Source organism: Setaria italica, chromosome VI (assembly GCF_000263155.2).
Source record: "Setaria italica strain Yugu1 chromosome VI, Setaria_italica_v2.0, whole genome shotgun sequence".
NCBI classification, from domain to species: Eukaryota; Viridiplantae; Streptophyta; class Magnoliopsida; order Poales; family Poaceae; genus Setaria; species Setaria italica.
In genome coordinates this window covers 29,589,048-29,601,366 of record NC_028455.1, presented here as the reverse complement: position 1 = coordinate 29,601,366, position 12,319 = coordinate 29,589,048, and the positions used below count along the sequence as shown (strand labels likewise).

At 43.8% G+C, this 12,319-nt stretch overlaps 1 protein-coding gene across 1 annotated transcript; it reads left to right on the top strand.

The window, feature by feature from the left end:
• Nucleotides 1-410: 410 nt before the first annotated feature.
• LOC101765469 (cytochrome P450 87A3) lies at nt 411-3,575 on the top strand. Its single transcript, XM_004974707.3, has 9 exons — nt 411-646; nt 1,161-1,485; nt 1,596-1,742; nt 1,840-2,091; nt 2,199-2,288; nt 2,416-2,494; nt 2,613-2,719; nt 2,829-2,959; nt 3,286-3,575. Exons 1-9 carry the CDS (start codon nt 429-431, stop codon nt 3,374-3,376), a joined length of 1,440 nt encoding a protein of 479 aa, XP_004974764.3. The 5' UTR covers nt 411-428; the 3' UTR covers nt 3,377-3,575.
• Nucleotides 3,576-12,319: the final 8,744 nt, after the last annotated feature.

Sequence of the window (12,319 nt, the reverse complement as noted above, 5' to 3'; positions counted from 1 at the left end):
GGTGCAGCCATATGATGCGGGGAGAGCAACCAATCACGTCCAAGTGCACGAGATCATGCCGGATGGTCCTCCGGACGCCACCATCCCGGCTACCAATCACGCCCTATGTCTCCTTCTGACCTTCTCGGAAACGGCGCCGACGCACGCAACAAGCTAGAAAATTGGATCGCGCGCGCGCGCGCAAACTTAAAATTGCAGCGGAATTTACATAACTCGTAGTCTCCACTACTCTCCAACCCTCCAGCGCGCAAGTAATATAATTCAGAGTCAACACTGAAAGGTGCTTGCCTGTAATAAAAAAACCCACACCTCTAAACTGGCAGTGTCATGCATGGCACCTTTCCTTTTTAGTAGCTGCTAGAGACTGCAATATGGCACACCAGCCAAAAGCTAGCTTGCAATCACTTTCTCCTACTAGTCCAGAAGAGATGATGGAGAGTTTCCTAGTCTCGTATCCAAGCCTATGTTGTGTTACACTGATCATCGGATGGTTAGTGCATTGGGCATACAAATGGGCAAATCCGCCGTGCAAAGGAACCCTTCCTCCGGGCTCCATGGGGTTCCCAATTGTCGGTGAGACCTTCCAATTGTTCAAACCAAGCCCTTCTTTCGACATCCCAAGCTACTATCGACAACGACTGGAGAGGTGACATGACAACTCAACATTCAATTTCACTCTGGATTTACTATTTGTACTTGTGTTATCAACTAAGCTCATGTGATAAAACTAAGCTCATGTGCTAGCCTTTCTTCAGGAAAAGAAAGAAAGAAAGCTATACTTTTCATGTTCCAAACTATTGGTCAGTTTAATTTTGTTCCAAATCAAACTTTTCTATCTTTATTTGACAAGTTTATAGAACAAGAATTAACAACTACAACATTAAATTAGTTTTGTTAAGTCCACCACAAAATATATATTGACAGTGTATTTATCTGGTATTGTAAAAATTAACATATTTTTTATAACTTGATCAAAGTTAGAGAGGTTTTGGCTTAAGACAAAACTAAAGTGACAAATAATTTGGAACAGAGTGAGTACCACATATATGCATCACTGGCCCGTGGCTCAAAATAGCTTCACTGCTCATATGAACAACTGACTAGGAACTGTAATTTTGGCGCTGAGTTTATGCATGTCGTTGCTGTCGTTACTATGCTAGATACGGTACCCTGTTCAAGACCAGCCTGGCCGGGCAGCGTGTGGTCGTTTCCCTCGACCCGGAGGTGAACCACTTCATCTTTCAAGAAGAGGGCAAGTTGTTCCGAAGCTGGTACCCGGAGGCGGCAAACAACATCTTCGGCAAGAAGAGCGTCACCAAGTTCAATGCCACTGTCCACAAGTTCGTCCGGAGCTTCGCGTCCAAGCTCTTCGGCGTAGAAAACCTCAGGGAAGTGCTCATCCGAGAGCTGGAGGATGCCATCAGGCAGAGCTTTGCGGCGTGGGCAGCCAAACCAAGCATCGAGGTGAAGGATGGGGTAGCTGATGTAAGTACGCCAAATAGAATTATAATCGGCGTGATGCGACTTGACTTAACTACCTTTTTCTGTGACTGATTAACGATTATATTTGTACGATCTACTTACATGCATGGCAGATGATATTTGACCTGGTCGCCAAGAAGATGATCAGCATGGAACCTGGTGAGTCAAGAGAACTGAGAAAGAACTTCGAGGACTTCTTCCGGGGGATGCTAAGTTTCCCAATATACTTTCCTGGGACATTGTATTACAAATGCATGAAGGTATACTCGACTAGAATCAACAATAATTCATGCATTTTTAATTATTAACTTTTGTTTTGTCTGCACGAGCAACTGTAATTCAAATTTTTGCTCACAGGGAAGGAGAAACGTGCATAGGATATTGTCTGATATACTGAAAGAGAGGCTAAGCACACCTGGGAAGAAACACGGCGACCTTGTTGACCTACTTGTAGAAGAACTGCGGAGTGAAAAGCCGCTAATAGACGAGAATTTTGCTATAGATGCACTTGCTGCCATCTTATTTGGCAGCTTCGTGACGGCATCAGCAGCCCTCACCATAGGTTTCAAGTTCCTCACTGACAACCCTAAAGTTGTCGAAACGCTTAAGGTTAAGATCTTAGCCGGGAAATTAAACAAATTAAAGCACAAATAATCCTACGGAAGTTGAACATTTGAACTGAATCCTAAAATATAATTTTGTGCGTGTCTTCCCAGGAGGAGCACGAAATAATATTAAAGAAACGAGAAGACAAGAATTCTGGATTCACATGGGAGGAATACAAGTCCTTGACATTCACTACTCAGGTGATGACTCAACTCTGACGTATCTGTAGCTTAATGTTTTTCAGCATTTATTTGTCCTATGCGCCCATGCTGATGCTTTGCAGCCAGAACTTCTTCAACGTGACTGATGAGCTTGTTTCACCTGAAGGTAATGAACGAGATTACTCGAATGGGTAACATCGCACCTGGGATTTTCAGGAAAACCCTGAAAGACGTGCAAGTGAATGGTAGGTATATGCTTTCTGAACAATTCTGGAAAAAAAGGAAATTATAGTTCAATTTATATTTCAATAAATCAGAATTGCACAATGCGGTTGGTGATTCGATGATTCATGTCTTATGAAGGCTATACAATTCCAGCGGGGTGGCTAGTGATGATTAGCCCCATGACCGTCCATCTAAACCCAAAATTTTTTGAGGATCCACTCAAATTTAATCCATGGAGGTGGTCGGTTAGTAGAGAACACTGCAACAACTGCATTATTCATTTCAAATTTGAACTTTGAACTATGAACAGAATATCTTTAATATGACACAAGTATTGGACCTTATCAGACTCAGGACGAGGCGAAACAAATAGCACAAAAGAGGAATTTCATGCCGTTCGGAGGAGGCATAAGGCTTTGCCTCGGGGCAGACTTCAGCAAACTTTTTATTTCACTTTTCCTCCATGTTTTGGTGACAAAATACAGGTACATGACTGTCCAATATTTGTGTACGTAACTATGTATAAATATGCAGATGCAAATTTCCTTATTTGACACCGGAAAATCTCAATTATTCCTTCATTATCCTGAATTGTTTTCCTCCCTATATATGACACTTCATCAGTTAAGAAATGTCCTATAAGAAATGCAAGTGTCACATAAGGAAGAAAAAAATTCAGGACCGAGGAAGGAATTGAGATTTTTCCGGGTGTTAGATAAGAAATTTCCTCTATAAAGATATGGGTGTTATGGGTGCAACTTCAGCACACATATATCTGCAGCTCTGATAGGGAATTCTAACTTTTCTGTAGATGGATCGAGATAAAAGGAGGGGAAGTATTACGTGCTGCAGAGATGGTGATTCCTCAAGGCTACCATATCCAACTCGTTCCTACGTCCTAAGGAACATGGTGTACGCGTATCTACGTACTATTTTGTTGGAGATTCCAAGTGCAGTTAGTAGTAAGTGTGTGAGAGAGAGACAAGAAAGTGCAAGCTTAGCACTTACTTGCATGTATGTCTAAGTCACAATAAAAGGTATTGTGTGTATGTGGTCTCGGTGGCTATACGTAAATCCGAATATGAGTGTATACTAAAGTTGCAATAAGGTGTTGCACTTATGGTCTCGGTGGTTGCGGCCCTGTTTGGATTACCCTATTAAAGTTTAACACATATCACATCAAATGTTTGGATGCTAATTAGGAGTATTAAATATAGACTAATTACAAAACTAATTGCATAATTCGCGAGATGAATCTATTAAGCCTAATTAGTCCATGATTTGACAATGTTGTGCTACAGTAACCATTTGCTAATGATGGATTAATTAGGCTTAATAGATTCATCTTGCAAATTAGCACAGGGTTCTGCAATTAGTTTTATAATTAGTTCATGTTTAGTCCTCCTAATTAGCATCCGAACATCCGATGTGACACTGTTAAAGTTTAGCACCTCGCATCCAAACACCCCCTGCGTATGTCTGTGAATATGGAAGCAACAAAGTTGTATTGTATGGCTCGTACTAACCGTCAAGTGTGTGGTCTTATCGTGAACTCACGATATCACCGTGGTCTTTGCAATATACTCCCTCCCTTTGTATCAAATTATATGTCATTTTTGACTTTTCTATCTATAAAAACTAAAACGACTTACAATTCCGTTTAATTTGAACAGAGGGAGTACCTTCGTTACCCATGCCTGGTAGTGTCGTACATACATTTATGGGCCCACCAAAAAGTTTGGACAGTTCTAAATATAAGGCTGGACACCGAGACGCATCTGACATGGAGACCATGGTGCAGAACGACGTAGTCTATATGGAAAGACATGAACTAGTCGAGGATTAGGAAAGTACTCGTTGTAATAAGAGTAGAACTCTTCTAGTCGTATCCGACTAGTATTCTTGTAACCAACCGACCTGTAACCCTGCCCCCGAAAATATAAGGCGAGGCAGGGACCCCCTCCAGATTAATTCAATCCGACCAACACACAGGACGTAGGGTATTACGCAATCTAGCGGTGGGAGGAGCGGCTATTTCAACATTTTTTAAAACAATACCACATTCAACATTTTCAAAATTTAGATTCAACATTTTTTAGAACTTAATTCAAAATTTTGAAAAAAAAATTAATGCTAGTATCTTCTTCTTCGTCGATGACGTCGCATCAACAGCCATGGTGTCGGCAACATGCACGGGAGCGGCAGGAGGGGGGGGTAAGGGCAGTGGCGGCGGGAGGAGCGGCAGAAAGGGGCACCGGCAAGAGGAGCAGCGGTGGCACGGTGTTGATGACTGTTAGCATGCCAACTTATGAATTGCAAGCACACGGATCAGTTGTAGCTCTTCCCTCGGAGTACTCCCCCAAGATTTATCAATCCGTGGAACTTATAGCACAAGATCTATTTAATCAACATTGTTAGTATGGACTTAGTGTTAATGGGTGATTCAGATCTAATCTACTAAGCTTGTACGGACAGATAATAGATAGAGTAGAAGTAACCAATCTAAAGCAACCTAGACTATGCATAAGATCTAATTCTGAGCATGGATAGCAAAGCAACACATGATATGATCCTAGTAAAAAATATCTTTAAATCTATACCTCCAGTCCGGCTTTTGGAACCCCCTATCTTACACAAGAAAGATCCCATCACGATCCCCTCTATCAGCATAGATAGATTAAAGGCACGATCAAAAGAACATGTTATACTCATCGGTAGATTAGGCATGCAAATCCGGTCACCACGACCACAAGAACATACTAAGCAATGTATTATCGATTAATAGATTGAAAAGCAAGCAAACTCGACAAAGTATAAAACCATCAAAGGAGACATCTAGATCGCTAAGAACATGAACACATGTATTACTTCACCATGAATGATTGTACATCAAAACATCACCATCGGGATCCTACTTTGATCTTGATGACTCCTAGCTCCAGATCTCCAGCGTGATCTTCCTCGCAGGGTGATCACGTCGGCAAAGGTTTCGCCTACGCTAATTCCCGACAACTGCACGACCTTCGGCTCTTCAGAGAGGTGTCCCTCAAGCTCCTTCTGCTTCTCTGCTGCTTCATGCCAAGTACGTCATCTTGGATATAGGGATCGGTAGATTTTCGGGGTATTTATAGTCCAAAGAGCGCGTGGCAAAAATTGGAGGTGAGGGGCCGAAGGAAACCCGCAGGCCGATTGGCCTAGGCCTTCCTTTTGGCCCCTCACGTCTTGCTTTGTCTCCAAGTCTTCTTAGATGCTTAGGAATCTTATTTTCACTTGCATGTGGGCCGACACGTCGGTAGCTTCGCGATAAGATTGATCTTCAATAACTTTCCAAATCTTCGCTTGATCTTATTTGATTCCTCTTTGATACCAAAGTCATCCTTACCATATCTTCACAAACTTAGCCCTTAAGTCATCTTGAAGGATTGCTTTCCAAAGATGGGCGTCAGGGGGCGCCAGAGGACCCTAGGCCAATCGGCCTAGGCTCCTCTGGGCCGATCAGTTTAGGCTCCTTTGGGCTGATCGGCTTGAGCCCTTCCTGGGCCTGTTGGCCTTTGTCTTCGTCTGGTTCGATGTCCGTTTAATGCTTTGTCCAAAAATATGCTTTTAGGTCTAATTCCCTGCAAAAATAGAACATCCTCCAAAATATGTTGCGCATGTTGAAATGACCATTTTATTAGATGTAATCAATAGTTTAGGTATTAAATTTATGTCATTATTGAAGATAAACATGGGTAAAAGTGTGTCAATAACGAGCGTCAACACGCGACGCACGAGAGGGGCAGTGGTGCGGGCTGCGGGAGAAGGAGCGGTGGGTTGATGGGAAGCTAAGGTTGAGGGAGGAGCCAAATCCAATGGTGGGAGTTTCGCGCACGAATCTCAAACACCATAAGCCCAATAAGAAACGAGCTTCCAGAAGCTATATAGGAATCTCGTCCTAGCGGATCACCAAATGTACTAAGCAATAATAAGAGTACTATAGACACCTTCTGGCCAACACATGTCGACCTATAAAAGCATATAGAGAACTTCTAGCTAGGGCATGTGCATCGTAGTTAGAGCTTCTTCGTTCACGGACCACTTCAAACTTGTTAAGGGTAATCCCAATGGAAAGTTTCATGTGATGTTTCCAAGACAGCCACATAAGCAAGAATGAAATGAAATTATGTTTGAAAGTACCTCCCCAATGCATAATTTCATGGTGTGATTTTATTAGAATCAAAATCGTATTAAATTTTAGGACTCATGGAGAGTTGGTATTCGTGTACAGCTGGTTTCATCTAGATGAAAGTGGTTCCCTCTCTCTTCTTTAATTTAATGCCATATCATCAAAAAATCCTACATAGCATACTAATTAATGAGAATGAAATCTCGTGAAACTCCCCACCGGAAGTAGCCTTAGGAACTGCCCCGCTCTTGCTTTACAACCGTCACCTAATTTCTCTTTCAGCCCATCTAGCCTACCTGTTTTCTTTTTTTTTTCTCTTGCAGCCTGGCCCATGCACCACATCCATCCGGCCATCAGCCCATCACCCATCCACCCCCACCGGCGGCCAGGAGGGCCACGAGACACCGACCGAACTCTTCCACCCACTCCGAAAGCCCTCACCGCCCCACTGGCCTGCTCCCAACAACCGCCGCGGCACCCCCAAATTCAAAACCAAAACCCTTCACCCCCATGACCTCGCTGATCGGCGATCGCAACCGCCTGCTTCGTGGAGCTTCCAGAAGGGCCGGAGAGGCATGGAGGCGGGCCTATTGCGTGGGGCGGTGGCGGCGATCTGGGAGGGCGGGGTGCCGGCGGAAATGCCGCTGGTGCTGCAGGTCCTGGAGGTGTACCCGTGGCCGGATTCACCGGGATGGTACGACACGATGCTCTTCGACGGGTTCTTTCTCATCTTCACGGGCCTGCGCCTCTTCAAAATTGGCGAGGCCGATCCCTCCGTTACGGTGACGTGGTCCGCCTCTTCGAGTACGAGTCCAAAACAGGCGCGGGTAAAAGGTGCATGTCGCTTCCCCCCTCCCCCGGTTTGGATCGTGTGGTTTCGTAGGAACAGCTCGATGGTGAGTTAGGGCTGGTTAATTAATTGTCTCCAATTTTTTGGGAATATTTTAGATTTTTTTGGATTATTTAAACTTTGTCGAGTTTAGGTGGTGCAAAAGAGTATTAAGGAAAAGGAAGAAGTTCAGATTACCCCCATCTCTTGCAGTGGTCTGAAATTCAACCCCAACTACAAACCCGTCTAACTGAACCCCTGAACTGCGCAAACCACGCACACAAACCCCCTGAGCCTGCTCCATGCTGGTTTCAATCCACGCTGGCATCCACGTCACACGTCGTCCGTCCATGTCAGCACAACCCTTTGGTATATCTCTCTCTCTCCCTCCCTTCGCAGTGGCCGGGTCATGAGAGGTCCCCCGCACAGCGCCACGCCCTTCTGAATCCTCGCTCGCTCGTGCATCACGATGACAGTGGCGCCGCCGCCAAGGCTGCCCACTCGCCCACCTCACCCCCACATCCAATGGCCCCCTGCACGCCGCCGCGCCGGCATCCCGCTCCCGCCGCGGGCGTTGCGGGCACGGGGACTCCGCACATGTGCTGCTCGCGCTGGCCATGCTCTACGGCGCCCTCTTGCTCCTCGCCTACCACGTCATCCACGTGTCCCTCGAATCAATCAATAGTGCGGCTGCATATCTGGTTGCTCTGGATGAGCGGGTGGAGCCGTGGAGGGAGAACCGTCGGTCGAGAAGATAAGGCCAACCTCCAGTGCGGCTGCAAATATTATATTCCTTTCTCTTCTTTGCTTGTGTGCTTGTCTTCTATCCCTCCGTTTCTTTCATGCAGACTGCTGGGCAATCCTTGGGAATTTGTTTCTCTTCCCTTTTTCAATCGGAGGCATTGCTTTAATTTATTTGTATTGCTTGTCTTCCCTTTTTCAATCGAAGCAAGGAACAAAATCTTGTGTATCGAGGACAAGAACATTAATTCAAGCATGCTCATGCTCAAGAGTCCACACGACGTCTCATGCATCTGTAGTACCTCCTTCTATGGTCAGCTCACTCAAGAAATAACTCTCGATACCTTCTTCTCTGGCACTTAGAAGACGGGCGACGCTGCACCTGGATGGAACATGGGCTCAAGAGATCCCCTCCTCTCCAACGCCGTGGATTGACGAGGAGCTCGACCAGGATAAGCTCCTGCTCCCTAGGCTCTCCATCTCCCTCCGCCAACCTCGCCGAGAGGATGGGTCGGCGGTCGGCGGCCGGGACTCGTTATGACTCGAGAGAAAGAGAGAGGGGGGAGAGAACCACCGACAGATAGAGAAACAGGGCAGGGGTTGTTTTAATCGGGCCTCTTTGCCGACGTGGACGCCAAAACCAGACTGGTAGGGGGGGGTGGCTGATGTCCAGTTTGAGGAGATAGAGGGTGTCCATTAGACGGTTTCATTGATTAGGGTTCTGTTAGACTTTTGGCAGGGTTCAGGGGGATAATGTGGACTTATTCCTTAGGAAAAACTCCGGTGGCGAACCATGAGGGGGTTTCGGTTGATTTCCTGCATCCTGGTTGTTGTGCAGTTGGGCAAAGAGTTGTTGGTTGGGGAGGTTTTGGGTTCCTCGCATTCATGGCCTAGAAAAAAAAAGGTCTGTGTGTCTGCTCGAGAAGGAATATTCTGGTTCTCTACCATCGATTTTAGCAGAAAACTATTGATTGGGTACATCCAGTAGCAGTACATGATGTGCTACCTGCTTCACTTGTTGATATGCAGTAAGTTGCGGGGAGCTAATGCGGATCATGCTATTAACGTTGGCTGTTTAGTGTTGGTTTCATGTATTTCTTGTTGACTAGCTCGTGGCATATCTTTATGCCTTCTGTTTTCATATAAATATTCTGCTTCATGCTATCACTAGCGCTGGTTAGTGCACGGGAAGCTGCTGCGCTTCATTCAAAATCTTGATGAGAACTTATTTTTGAGGGGTGTTATTAGGCTTCAAGACAGCTTTGATCATGCCTTGCAGATACCAATTTTCATAGTAATAAGATATCTACTAAGTTACTTGACTTTAGAACAATTTTTTTTCCTTTTTATTATCTGATGGCTTCGGCTCTTACTTTTGGTACTTTGATTCAGTGGCATGCTCAAGTTTTGGTTAGCTGTTCTTCTTGTGCTACCATAGCAGTCATGTTGGCAGTAGGTGATTCTGGAGGTGATGCTCGTGTGGTAACAAGGGCTATGTTTTAATCGTTAAATTATATGCTTCTTCTTGATCATAAGAATAAGATAAACCTAATGTGTAAAGCATGTGGCATGCTTGAGCTAACTATAAGTGAAGGGATATGCCATTTGAAATCACTGTTATATTTATGGAGTTTTTCTAATTCAATGAATTCACCATCTTCTGTTATTCCAAAGAACTCACCATCCTCTGTTATACCTTTTGATATGCTATCTTTGAATTTCAGGTATATATTCTCTAGACAACTTGAAGTGCTGCAGACTGGCTGCGTGAAGATTGGAGATCCCAAACACTATCAATCTGGCTACTTTATATACAAGAATAATGAATTGGATGTTCAATTAGCTTTCGAACTGAACATTGGAGATTATTCTGCTGAGCAAGGCTTGGAAGAGCATTTAACGAGGGGGGTGGTGGCAATGCTGCAGCATCCTGAGATGCAAGTGGTTGGTGTCTCACCAATGAGATCGGAGCTGAAAATTTTTGAGAGGTACTATTTGATCCTATCCGATGGTGTGCATACACAGAATGCTACACTAGAACCCCACCTGAACCACCTGGTCAAGGACAATCACCTTCGCGGGGGCACCATTGTCCGCCTCCTCAATTCCGTTTGCTATAACGTCCAGAATCCCAGGTGCGAATAATTTCTTATTTTCTGAAATAGGATCCTTGATGTCTATGGTTTCTTCCCTTCTACCACTTTATGCTTTGAGATTCTTTATTTCTTTAATATCAATGTGCTAATTTGTCTGTCTGGGCACATAGATGCCACACAATACACTCTTGTTCAGTGCCACTATGCTTATGGATAGCTTTCATACAAGAATGGTAACTGATAGATAGGCTATTCCAGCCTTCAGGAGTGTACTTTATAATTTCTTCCAATACTATTATGAGTGATGTTTTGCAGACATTTGACACAAGTTCATCTTATGGTGAATCTTTTGTCTTTTGTGGGTTCCTGATAGGCTAAACAATGATTGTGTTGAAGAAAGCCACAATATGTTAATTTTTAGTTCCTACTGTTTTTATGTACTCTGTTTTCTATTACAACTTAATTGCATGATAACTGATTATGCTCATTGTGGTGTAAAGGATGCAACTGTTTTCAATGCTGAAAAAGCTGTAGTCTTAAGTTTCATATTGAAGTAATGAAAAAAAACTACCAAACATCATGTTTGGTTTGGTCTGAGTGTAAGCTTAAACAGTGTTTGTTCTTTTGGCCATGTGATTTGAGTTTCTAATTTTTGTTTTCCCAATTTGGTTGAATGTTTAGTGCTCCATTCAGATGAATTCTTCTTGTAGAATCATAGGATACCATTTTGGTGCCTAGTGATTTTGGAGAGGCGCTGGGTCGTAGGCTGTAACAATCTGAGTAATGCCACTTGTTTTTGCCCGCTCCTTTTGTTATTCTTCATCCCTGACATAATCAGCTCACCAGTCTTCACAACCGGCCGCCTCCACAGGGGTGCAGTAGTCCGCCTCCTTGAGTTCATCTGCCACATGATAGAAGTGAGAGGTACGGGTCGCTTCCCAGCTTGGGTCCCTTGATTTATAGAATTATATAGGAATACTTCGATGTAGATGCTGTCATGGCCAGTTAAGCTTCTGCAATTTTCTTTTATTTGGTTGTGCAGATGGGGATGATTAGTCTTTGATTTTTCAAGTTTATGTGTTAATTGTTGTTTTCATTCAGCGCTTAATGGTTTGCCACTTGATGCTATCATTCAGCGCTATTGGTGTAGGGGAAGTTGTATTTTGTAAATTCTTTATGCTTAAGCTTTGAGTGGCATATTAGGCTCGTAAACTTGTATAACATCCTGTTATGGTAATATATATCGACTAAATTACCAGTGTTCGTATGATGACTTCAACCTTAGTTTCAGTGCATTGGTCTGGTTGTATGTTCAAGTTTTGGTTTAGCTGTTCGCCTGTGCTATTCTAGTAGTCATGTTGTAATGTGATTCTACAGTTTAATGCTTTTGTGGTGTCAAGTGAATTATTTTCATGGCCACATTCCCCTAAATCCACCCGTCGTTGTTGATATGAAGGGGGTCCTATAATCTAGCCTTATGCTATGGCTGCTGACCAGTATTACCTGGACACCCATGTCCTTTCTTTTCTTTATTTAGGCCATGTTTAGTTCCCTCTAAACTCCCAACTTTAACACTATGCAAAAAGAAGATTTCCCGTCACGTCAAACTTGCGGTACATGCATAAAGTACTAAATGTAGACGAAATCAAAAACTAATTGCACAGTTTTGCTGTACTTTGTGAGACGAATCTTTTGAGCCTAATTAGTCAATATTTGGACAATAATTTACAAATACAAACGAAACGCTACAGTTGCGCATTTATGGCGAAATGCCAATTTTGCCACTCCCAAATTGGGAACTAAACAAGGCCTTAGCCAAGTCGGTCACCCTGCACCCGTGTCAGATTCTGACACCCATGTTGGATTCCATGTGGTATGTAGAGGTGTCCCAAAAAAATTGCCGAATTGGATAATCGCACCCAAGTTGGACACTAGCACCTGCACCAATGTCCATGTAACACTGCTGCTAACAACATGTTTGAAGGGATATGCAATTTAATCCATTGTTGTGTTT